This window comes from Mesitornis unicolor, unplaced genomic scaffold (assembly GCF_000695765.1).
Source record: "Mesitornis unicolor isolate BGI_N332 unplaced genomic scaffold, ASM69576v1 scaffold10076, whole genome shotgun sequence".
In the NCBI taxonomy this organism is placed as follows: domain Eukaryota; kingdom Metazoa; phylum Chordata; class Aves; order Mesitornithiformes; family Mesitornithidae; genus Mesitornis; species Mesitornis unicolor.
The window spans coordinates 1-12,663 of record NW_010188910.1 but is presented as its reverse complement, the minus strand read 5'-3'; the positions used below and the strand labels follow the sequence as shown (position 1 = coordinate 12,663).

Genomic DNA, 12,663 nt, shown 5'->3' with positions numbered 1-12,663 from the left:
CTACAAACTTTATCCTAAAGATCTTCTACAGTTAAAGCATCATCAACAAAAGAAAGAAAAATACATGAGCAGTATACATACAAATTCAGATATCATTTAGAAAAGAGACTTTTTCACATTAAAAACTCTTTCTTGTGCTGACCTTTTTCCTACTATTGTTAAAAACAAGTAGCTACAAATTCTGCTATTAACTGATTGTGGTCTAACATAATGAAAAGCACCCTCAAGGACTGCCTTTGAAAGCACATACAAAAACCAGGAAGTTCATTGTATGCAAGCTATTTATTTTCCAAGTAAAAGTGTAATGGAGCTTTTCAAGAGGCTTTTTAAAATTTTCTGCTAGTCAATCTAACTTCTTTCATCACTAAAGATCCAAATCTACAGTCCCATCTGAATGAATAGTAAGAGCAGTTGTTTAGAAATGTAAGAAGAAGAAGGAACAGATGTTACTTCTGTGGTGACAAATAATCTATAAATGAATGCATGTACAAGTAAAGCACATCAGGTGTTTTACAGGCCACATCCATGGATTGAGGTATTTCTCAGAAATAAATTCAAGCTCTTGGTTAAGAGAGCAAATGCTTCCAACAGGAACAAATGAGAGTTGCAAATGTACTGTTTGTGTAGTGGAAGACCCTAATTTACCGTGCTGAAGCAAGATTTTTTGGCAGCTCAGTACACTGTTACCCATTTAAAAGCATCACCAGCACTAAGAGTAAGATATGATAACCATAGATTTAATAAGTACTGATTCCTGGTGTGTGTGTCTCAGCAGAACACTTCTATCATGTAGGTTCTTTGTAAAAATAAACTTTTTACTGAAGACTAAATATATGACAGAACAACACAACTACATTGTCTCAAGGATAACTCTTCACTATTTTACGCAAACCTATCATGTGCTCTGTCACTTTCCAACTTGACATCCAGATTTGAAAATCTAGACTATTACAATCAAACAAATGTACATCAAGTAACACTAAATGTAAAAAAAATCACCAACATGAACAAAAAAAAAATGTATAGCCTGTGACAATTCTATCCACTTTTAAGGTTCATGATATTCTATTCCATATAAGCTCATTTATAATATAAAGGTTAAAAACAGGTATAAAGAGATCCTTCCACAGAACTCTGGTCATGTATCATTTTCCTTTGTTACATCTTTTGTGATTAACTATTAGTTTGCAGAATGTTTACCTGAAAAATTGAAAAATAAACTTAATTCAGTGAGTTCTTCCACTTTTAACAATGAGTTGAAAAGTTTAAAGAAAATCATAAACATTCACTTATTTCTTATCTGTCTTGGATATAGTCAGTACTATACTCATGAGAAGAAATGACAATATTGATCTTCTCATGCAAATGAACAAATGTAATGGATTTTTCATTCAATGCAGCTATGTAATTAAAATTGGGATTTAAGTCCCCAATATTTAAATCCCTCAGAAACATAGGGGATATCTGACACTGTTAGCTGAAAAATAAACATTTTTTTCCTTACTTACACCAAAAAAAAAAAGCCTCTAACTGCTTTCTCTTCTCCACCACTTGAGGGAAACTCATTATCACTTCCTTAGTTATTTTGCATTAGTCTAGTTAAAACTAAAGCAAATGCTAGTGCAGTTAATGACGTTTGGATGAGGTCTTGATGTGACAATGAAAACCCCATGGTACAACTTCACCCTTTACCCACCTTGATAAAAAAAAACAAAACAAACACACCACGCAACTAACTTTTTCCCAAAGCAATGAAATGTCCTTTGAGATTCAAACCCTGCGATATGTCATAGGGCTTCTACAGCCCTGCAAAACATGCAGAATTCCCTCACTGTTACCAAAACGCCTGTCAGGAACTGCTGGTGGTTCAATGTCACATCTCCAGTGAGCACAGAAACAGACTGTTAAAGCAGACTAGAGAGAGAACTCAGGTTCATCATCCAGGTTTCAAGACACTGTTTACATATTAATTTAAATGATACAGTGTAACTACACATAACGGCTTCCTTTTGTGCAAGGGTGTTGAAGTTGTCAGGGAAAGGTTCATGTGATCAAGTAGTTTAGTCTTGCTATTTTAATTAGGCATCAAAAAAGCTGCTGTCTTCATTTTAAGATGATGAATTAGTGTATAAACAACTATGTAGGTCACCAGAAATTGAGGTTTTTTTTTTAAACAGGTCTCTGTAAAGCTATATTTATTATATTTATTTGAATTTATTAAATCTGAAATTCTGTAAAGATTTTACACTAGGTGTAACCTCATTTTTGAATGAAACTTATAAAGCAATTAATGAATGACTTCCCTTGCATCAAGGCTAAGCTGTGGAAAGAAAAATTCAGATTTCCTGACAGTCACTTTTCATCATTGTACTATTTTATCTGTTTAAAAAACTGATTGTTAAATTAGATTTTACATAGTAAGACGTGGATATTTGTGATACTCCTTCACAGATAATTTTAATTTTTCCCATGGCTTTCATACTAATCACCATGCATTCTAGTCCAAATAAAGTGTACCTTGACCTACTTGTCCTATGAAAAATATTAGAATGAGGTTCAAGAAGGTACTCCAAAACACTCTTTGTATTTTAATTTATTTGTTCTCCTAATTTTATAATCATATAGAACTACATTCTCATTGTGACAAGACGTCTTTTAGCCACTTACATCATGTCCAAGTATTCAGGTACTGCAAACTGGGGCTCCAGTTCGTCTTGTGACACATTGAGCGGCAGTGCCAGCTAAAAGTATCACTTTTAGCCTTCACTGCTTGTTGCTACCCCTGCATCTGTGTGCACAGCTCCCAAACAAATACAATTTCAGGTATGTTTCAACTCTGCCTTCAGTTGAGTGTGAAGTGGCATCAACAGCGTTGCAGACATGAAGATGACTGATAGTTAAGGCATTAATCAGAAAACAGTTACTAAAAATTCACATTTATACAGAAATTATTTATACTATGTCTAGTTCACTTAACTTCAGTATGTGCTAGATAGGATAGTTCATGCATTACAGGACTAAGAAGGTTACATTCTTGTCCTATTTTCCTAATAATTTTTTTTGTCTTTCCATTCTACTACATCATGATTCATCAAATTGTGAGGCACAGCTTTCTGTTAAGGACACTATTTATCATTCTTTGTTGCAAAGTCTTCATTTTTTCCTTATGCTCATCTTCACTTGCAAAGAGGCCAGTCTGCTTTTAAGATATAGATATTTTCGCATGAATTAAAGCCAATGAAAACTCATCACAACAGTCTACCATAAACTTTAAGAACTATATGAAGATGACATGAAGGAAAAACATTTTATTCAATATATTTATATCAGAAAAATACTTCATGAGAGCATCAGAATGTTTAAGAAGCTGGATGTACTACAGTAGATATTATGACTTTTTTTTCCCTGTTTGCAAATATTTTTCCAGTTGAAGAAAATGCATTTTTTATTGGAATTCACATATCCTTTGGAGAGGGCAGGGTTAGAAAAGCTTAGTTAGGGAGACAGAAGTCATCATAATGAACACTCTTTGAAGAAACTTCTTGGTTTTTAAGTAAGCTGTTGTCTTGAAAACGGAAGTATTGAAAACAGTAGCATTTCCTAACTAAAGCTGAAACAAAAAATGTTTCCTCTTTAAAAAAGTTGATGATATCTATTAATAACTTAAAGAGGTGGAGTCCTACTGCACTGATTTAATGAACAGAACTGATGATACAGTGAGGTTAAAACATCCATGTATTTTTACACTGAGAAAAATAAATATTTAATTAATCAGTAATTCAAGGGGTTTTATGTTTTCCAAGTTTATCAATGCATTTTAATGAAGATTTTTACACTAGAAGTGATGCATAAATCAAAAAAGAAAATAGCACTGATAAAACTAATGTGGGACTATATTTGTACCCCCAGGTATGAACAGATGGATCAGCAGCCACCAAACTGACATCTAAGCAAGAAGTAGTAACACTGTTCTGGCTTGGCAGAAACTTAAATAAGGATTTTTCTTTTTTTGGTGGGAAAATTCTTCTGGGAATCAGTACAAGCAATCGACCCACTCCACTGTCCACTTTGATATGGAAGGATTTATTTTCTTTTATAATATGATAAAAGCAGAAAAGGAATACAAACTAGAACCTACAGTACTATGACCTTTGTCAAGTGATATGAAATAACCTCCTTTTTGAACTCTACAAATGTAGAGTTCCCTTAGATCTTCAAATGAACTTCACCAATTTCTACAACTGGTGCTTGGAATAATGCAGGCATCCTTAGTGTCATACTTAATAGCTGCTTTCCCAGGACTAAATCCTGTGTTATGACTTAAGAAGATTATACTATGCATCTATAACCAAAGTTCCTAGCAGTCCTAATAAGTATGAGTTACTTACACGCTTCCTGTGGTGGAGCTACTGTCTGTGAGGAAGGAGCCATTGGTCCTTTCCATCTGTGCAAGCCTGAAAGGCAGGGAAAGACCACAATTTTCAGAGAAGATACTGCACAATTTAAACAGAGGCACTGTGAAGATCAATTCTACTTAGAAACAGCTCATACATGGCAATCTTAGTGTACATAAATAGGAATAAACTCCTAGATTTTGTGACAAAAACCTATAATCCAGAGGACTTTTATGAGGAACTTGTGCTATGATTAACTAATTCTACTTGTCAAGCAACAAAGAACAAGTATATTTTCTATCTCTAGTATAATTATCATTACCACCACCACAACTCTCATGGTAAAATTAGTTAAAGAGATGCTTTCGCAGATGGTTTTCTTTTTGAATTTTATAAAGCTGAACTAACAAAAGAGGATGAATAGTTTTTAAATATAACACATGCGACATCTGAAACTATGCTTGGCAGATAACATCACATTGTGGGTAGACAAGTCCTGGAAAGCAACACAGAACCCAGTGTAATTACAGAGAGTCATGACCTATGGTTCTTGTTTGGAAGGAATTAATCTGAAAGGACTTGATTATTATACTACGTGTAAAGACATACCACTCTCAAATCACAGCAGAGATTTTCTGTCTATTTGATTTTCCAGGAGAGATATGCCTTATCTATGTAAGACACATACATAAAAATTTAAGAATGTTCAATGCTGTGCACATACACTGGACTGCACCAAATACAGGTATTTTCTTTACTATAAAGATATTTTAATTTCACATATATCTTTGCAAGTGTAATGCATTATTACAGACACCTTCAAACTTCTTTTTCAAAGCAGTGTGCAAGACCCTAAAGAAATAGAAACTCTGGTGTCTTCTTTTAGCATGGAGCAAGCTTGCCCATCTGTACATTTGTTAATACACCTCAGAGTTGAAGGAGGATAAATGAAAGCACTCGCAGGATAAAGTTGTCTTGATCACCTCATCCCACCATGGCTGAGGTGGGACGTTGTGCTCCAACATCTCCCCTGAAGGGAAGGACAAGCTCCTAAGTGACTAAAGGCAGTCAAGTCATCTCTGCTCTGGGGCATGTCAAACAGATCTAGTTCTTGTGAGTAACAGGAGTGACTTAGATGCTTACAAGTCACCTTTGTAATGCTGCTTAGCTTAGCATCTTTAAGTCTTCGTTGAAACACAATTTTAGAAATTTATCTTCATGGCCTCTTTGTCATATAGGGAAGAAGTACAAAGACCACATTTTTCAGAGAGGAGAGCCTGCCCTAAATTTCTTCAAGTGAGTAATATATATCCTGCCTCAAAAATGCAGATTCTGTCATTATCATAATGTTTTCAATCTCCATCATTTGGAGAATTTGCTTGGAATAGCACATGGGACCAGGAGACAGCCCTGATCACGGTGCAGAGGGAGACAGGGAAGGGACTCAGAGTTGCAAAGAGCCTTGAAGGCAGGGTAGAAATTGAAAGCTGGAAAAGGGAAATAGAAGCAATTCAGAGGTGGCACAGCAAAACAGAATGGGGAGATGGTACTTGACTGCAGGTAGAGGACTTTGTTAACAGCAGAGTTGAATATTCTTCAATCAGTGATAATACAGGCTTTAAGCCCTAGTATCCTGTTTCTGCTGGGCACAGTCTTATTAAGGAAGCCCTGGTAATATATCTTGAAAGAAGCTTAGCTGACAAGATCAAGACAATAGAAAATATTTACTGATTTATACATGAAATATGCATTACAACAGATACGACTGGAAAGCACACAAGAAAAAAATATATGAAAGATACAGGTGGAGTTATGTCTTCATTTTTAAAATATTATTACTGGAGTGAAAAAAACCATCTTGAATAGCTTTATATAGTTAACATAGAGTAATTAGTATTTCTTAAGTTTGTAATTTTAAAAATCAACTTCTGCACAGAGCAGGTACAGATTTAGCTTTGTACCCTGAAAGAGAGAAATGGTCCACCTTCGTCCACCTTCAATAAGTCCGATCTAGAGCAGAAGTGGTAAGAGCTGAGGGGGAAGACATGGAAAACAGGTATTGCACCTGGGATCTCCCTTGATCCTTAATGTGGGTCCAGAGTTTGTGCTTCATCTGGGCACAGAAAACTACAGCATTCTGGCACCACAAGGTGAAAAAAGCACATAGGGAGACAGAAAAGTCTCACATCTTTCTAAAGAAGTCTAATTTCTTTGCTCTTGGTTAGTTTGCAGTCCAGTGCATGGGTTTTAATTGATTACAGCATGGCCTATGTTATAGATTCAAATAAATGTTGGGTGATTTACATGAATTACATGTTCCAAATAACTGAAAAGCACTACAACTTTGCCTTTGACAATGTACTACACTACTTATGAAGGATGAATATGTTCATTGTTTGGGAAAAAAAAAGTGGACAGTAGGTAGCCCTTCAGAGTTCGTTTCTGCCCCATTCTTTTTCCCTGCTGCAAAGATCATTTGTCGGCTATCCTAGGTATTTAACTGTTTTGAAGATTTCTTATGGTGTCCATAAATAAGAATTCAGTTATCCTAATCATAAGCTCTGAAATGTTATTCAAAAAGTTGAAAAAGTTAACATTGTTTATTAGTCGTGGAGATCAGATACAACAATAAAAACACCGAGAGCAAAATTAAGCCAGTTCCCATGGTAATATGGATAAATTTCTTTGTTGCCTGAAAGTTGGGTTTTGTTACTCTGGTTACCAGAGGTACCAGGGTGTCTCTGGGTTAGTGCTTAACCATCACCATCTCAGAATGTGCAGAAGAGAGTTCAACAAAGCACAGACATGCTGAGATGGACTTGACAGAACAGGCATTTTATCATGAAAGAACTAGGGTGACCCCATACAGCCAGAACATAAAACACTTGTAATTATTATACGCTTTGCTAAAAGTCAATGGTAATGGATAGTGCCAACTTATCAGAGAAGAAAATTAAAACCTGGGTCTAAAATCCTGCAGGGAAAAATAATATATCCAACAAGTTCAGTTTATTTCCAAAGGTTAAAAATGAAGAAACAAAAGGAAAACAGGACATTTTACAAACAACTCACAGTAATTCCTACAACAGTTTCTATTCTGTATGACAGATGGCAGATTTAATGCATCTACTTTACATTTAGTATGACTGTATTCAGAAGCAGATGATTTAAAAACATGTGACTTACTTCTGAGTACAGCAAATTATATCTTTTAATAAATTATGTCCAGCCAGTAGAGTATATTAAAATCTGCAGGTATCAATCACAAAATGCTGTGTACTTGTGAGAAACTCTGCATCTCTTACCTAGTAGCATACTGTTCTATCCTGGAGTGTGTGTCATCATGAAACAGCTGTGGAGACTGGGAAGGACTATTTTAAAAAAATAAATAAAAATTAATGGTGTCTAAAGCAATTCACAGTACAGACAAAATTATTTTAAAAGTGAGTTAGACTGATGACAAATAAATAAATTCACAATATTGGCGAGGGGGTTATTGCTTTTGGTCAGCCATGCCCTGTAGCTCATGCACATCAGATTAGCAGCAACTGAGCTAAAAGAAAACCACCACTCTGCTAAGCTTTCCAGACAAAGGGTTTCTGCATACTCACTCATATTGCTCTGGCCACATACTGATGAGAGTGATAGGACTGTAAGGAAAACAACAAAAAAAAAAAACCAAAACAAAAAACAGAAGAGAAAGAAAGAAAGAAAGAAACTATGAAACAAAAACTTTAGTAACATTTAAGCAAGAGAAAGCTGGAGAAACAAAATATTTTAACCATCAACTCACCCAGATTGTTTGAATCTGCGACTAGTGATGTAGAAAAGAGACAGCAACAGATACTGCTGTGTATCATGGAGAGTTAGGAGACTGACTTACATACTTCATTTTGTTAAATAAAAATAAATTTTAAAAAAAATACCAAATCGGTGCTATTGATTGAACTGCAGTTTGTAAACCACAATCAGTTCATTTAAATTCTGCTCAAGTTCTGGGCTTTTCTTTTAAACTAACTGGAAAATATACTTCCAAAAACATACTGGGGAAAAATAACAAGCAAACAAAGAACACAACCACAAGCAAAAACCCCTCAATAAATCAAAGTTATCAATACTTATTTTACTACTGCATAAAAATAATCAAAAGTAAATACATACTGTATCACATTCTGATACATGTGTAGCTCTTTAGAATTTTTTTTTAGATTATTATTTAAAGGAACGTATTATTGAATTTTACCACCTGCAGGGGAGATAACCAATACCAAGAGTTTCCTCAGCATGATACTGGCAATTTATCTATATATTTTCCACTTGACTGGACCAAGAGAGCTTTATCCTGAGCTGTGATTACAGTTTTGACATTCCAATTTCTGGCACCATTGGCAAACATTCATGACATCAAAGAAGCTTTGCTTTGCTGTGTTGGTGACACAGGTATTTTTGTTTTTAAACACCGACCAGCTGAAGACTGCCCCAATGAATAACACTTTCACATTTGAATGTGCGTTGCTTACTTAGAAGCCATGCCATCATTAATGTCAGTTTTCAGATTACTTTCTCCTATTTCTTAAACTGTTAACAAGAAGGTTTTGTTTGTTTGTTGTAAATAAAATACAAAGTCCTCCAGCCATGAAAACAGAGCATGGCCAGTGGCACTGGACCATTGCATACAAGCAGAGAACATATGCTGAAGCTTCACATTCATTGTTGCTAGTGAAGTGCTGCTGTGTAGAGATAATGCAGTTGTATTGCAGGCTTCTAGGATGTCAAGGAGAGTCAAACCATGAAACTACTCCTAGAGCCCTGTTAACACACCTTAATTTTGCTCTTTTAAGAGTGTCCTTTGCTGACAACTACCAAGTAAGTAAATAAAGTGGAGGATTTCTGCCAGCACAATAAGTAATACTATGGAGACACAGAGTACTCTCTTTTATTAGACTACCTATATTTCTGAAGCCTGTAGGAACGTAATTAGCTCAGAGATTTCAAATCAGGTAAGATCTGTAAATAATATGAAACAATTCATAGAAAACAATACAGTACAAAGTCTAAGTCAAAAAGTGCTGTTGATTATGTCACACATTTCACTTTCTTTAAATGGAATAGGGCAATAACCCCAGTAACAATTACTCTATAATCAAGCTTACGTCTCCAGGTTGTCACCCTCCAATACTGTTTGCACAGGTAGGTAGCCGAGTCGGGGATGTTTTGCAAAATATTTCTTTGACCGGAACTTATTCTTCAGCACCTTTGTGAAGTCCCGTACATCTTCCCCAGATGTTGTCTTAAAAAGTTAAAAGACGTTAAATTGAAAATTGCTAAATAAGATTGAGATAAAAGTGCTGCTACTGTCCTGAAAAAGGATACAAGGAAGAACTTCAAAATATTAATGCTGGTAATATTGCCTTTTTAGTGTTCTGAAATATGGTACAATACTAATGATAATTAATCTGCAGATTCTTTTTGCTTGGAAAAAACAGCAAGGCTTCAAAATCCCAGAAATAAATGCATCAGATTTACCAGTTACTTACAACCAGTCTCACAAAACACAGAAATTTCATTTTTCAGGAAAAAAAGGGAAATCAGTTTGCTAGAAATAAGAGGATACTCTTAGTCATTGAAAGCAGTCTTGACAGTATATATGCATACACATGAAGCTTGTGACTCACCTGACAGACAGAAAAAACTTGTAATGGCTCTGCTGAAAAAATAAAGCTAACACTAATGTTTTTTTTCCTAAAAAGGAGAAAGAAAAGGAGAAAGAAAAGGAGAAAGAAAAGGAGAAAGAAAAGGAGAAAGAAAAAAAAAGAAAAAAGAAAAAAGAAAAAAGAAGAAAGAAAAAAAAAGAAAAAAGAAAAAAGTGACAGAGCCCTCAATATTCAAAGTGCCACAAAATACTCACTACCTCCCATTCCATACCTAAGCTGGAAAAGTTTATCTCAAGATTGGAGCAGTACATCCTAAACCATTCTCTGCTGCAGTGGCCAAGTTTTACATGACCATTTTCTCAAGTTAGCAGATCTCTTCCTACAGGTTTCTGCCATCAGAGTCAAAAAAACCTCACAGATGAAATGACAGCCATTGTACAGGCACTGTTCAAAGGCACAGACAAAGGCAGGCCTGATAAGAGCAATCAGTGCCTTAAGTAGCAAACTCACAGACTGATTCAGTTGAGTCCTTACTACCACAGGATAAGACTAGTACAAAAATTAGCCACGAGATTCTGCGAGTCTGAATGTACAAGTTACAATTGGCAACTCCCCTCTCTAGCCCCCAACAGCTTTTTCACTGGTTCCCACTGATGCAGCCCCCTCAAAAAGTGACAAGTGCTTAGCCCCATCCGTCACCCCTACACAAAATTAACTATGTTCTTTAAAACAGAATTAAAATTTATGCAACTGCTTTTAAAAATCAATTTAACTGGAAATAATCCCAGCAGTAATGGCAGCACTGCTTTGGTAATACTATTTCGTTAACTTCTGCTACAAAAGGAGGGATACAAACAAAACATGCAAGCACAAAATACAAGGTGAAAATGGAAACAAAGTAATCTGCATGAAGAAACAACAGTACACAATATGCCTTTAAAGTATACATGCTTGCAGACTATCCCATGTCACAGTTATTGAGCATTGCCTCTTGCAACTGCAGTAAAGAAAAAGTGGCCATTCACCTCCTGCACTGGCTAAAGATTTGCAATGGCTTCTACATATTTCCAGTCCAAATCTTGTAACAAGCTACAGATTGTATTTTGGTACCCTCTGCTTTGGGAGAAGCCTCTTAACGTAAAAGGATGCCAAAGCAGATGGACATTGATAGGGAAAACAGAGGGAAAGACTTTTATTTTTTCCATTATGTGCTACAAACAGGCCTAGAAGCAGGCTAGGCAAACTATTCTCTGATTCCATTCTCCATTGCCAAAACAAATACTTCTCTATTCACCTATGTATTTTGATGTATATATAGCATATGCAGTTACAAAGTCTATAATGCAGATCAGATGAGCAATAAAAATTGTATATAATCAAACTGATGTTGGTAAGAAGTTTCTCACATGTTGCTCTCAACAAGTAGCAACAAACCGAGCAAACGGGATTAAGAGGTGTTTGAACGTCCAAATTTTAACATAGGTAAATTCAGGGAGGGCTCACAACATCATTCTCAGAAAGCATCTGTTCCAATCTCTGCACCATCCAAGCAAGGAACGTGAGGCAGCCCAAAGAGCTGCTTGTTTTCACGCTACAGTAACTCCAGCAGATGGAACTCTGTCTCAAGGCCAAGGAATGAAAGTTTTAGTACCTACATACTGCAGAAATAAATGTCTGTTGAGATGCCAAACTTTTCCTTTGGAGTATTCTTTATTCGTTATGACAGCCTGGCCAAGTTCCTTGGAAGAACTAATATGACTGCGTACTGACCAAGGACAATAACCACTAACCAGTGAAATCTGAGCAGATTTAGAACTATTTTAATTTACACGCAACTAAGATGCAACTCTTAGAAGTATTTCTTCTGTTTTTTATGTATAACCACACTACACAATCCAACCCAAAATCATGCCAAGAGAGATGTACTATAAGATTTTACATTAAAAGAGGAATAGCCAGGCACTGCTGCGTAGAATCTAGCTACTAAATTAAAATCAACAGGTAGCTTGTACATTTCCTTGCATCGTGACATCTTGACTATTTCCGCAGAAATCAACAGCACAAATACCACCGTAGTTACAGAACTATTTCAAAAACAAAGACAAAAAATCCCTTACTGAAAATTTCAGCCAAAAGACCATGCTTTCAAACTCAATTTAAAATCTCAGTTCATAGAACAAGACAAGGTTCAGGAAGCAATGACTAAGATCCATGTCCAGATCGATTTATATGAACATATGTCATATAAATATGTAAAAAAACATCTTTAGAAGAAGGTCTCAAGGAGAAAATCTGTAACAACTGACAAATTGGTATTAGCACTTTTCAATATACCAGCCAGGAATAAATGGAGTCAGAAGTCACAAACCAAAAACAGATAAAATTCCTTATAAGCCAACACAAATTTAAGAAACAGGGATTTACATGGAAAGCAGTAGAAAAAACATGCTGAGACATGGTTTTCACATGTAGATTAAAAAAAAAGGTCTATATTTTCAATATGCTAGAAATAGAACAAGTTTTCATTGGCAAAAAGTACTACTAAGAATGGAATAAAAGTCGAAGAGCTCTAAATTAAATATTATTCAATAAAAAAAAATAAACATAAATATATA

At 35.4% G+C, this 12,663-nt stretch overlaps 1 protein-coding gene across 1 annotated transcript in view; it reads right to left on the bottom strand.

The window, feature by feature from the left end:
* Positions 1-9,684, bottom strand: part of LOC104541753 (utrophin-like) — a gene marked incomplete at both ends in the record, with an annotated part of 19,670 nt that extends 9,986 nt beyond the window's left edge. The window contains 4 exons of the mRNA XM_010185885.1: positions 4,389-4,454; positions 7,700-7,765; positions 8,006-8,044; positions 9,548-9,684. Coding sequence (XP_010184187.1) covers positions 4,389-4,454; positions 7,700-7,765; positions 8,006-8,044; positions 9,548-9,684 — 308 coding nt within the window. The remainder of the gene's footprint in view (positions 1-4,388; positions 4,455-7,699; positions 7,766-8,005; positions 8,045-9,547) is intronic.
* Between the last annotated feature and the right edge of the window lie 2,979 nt (positions 9,685-12,663).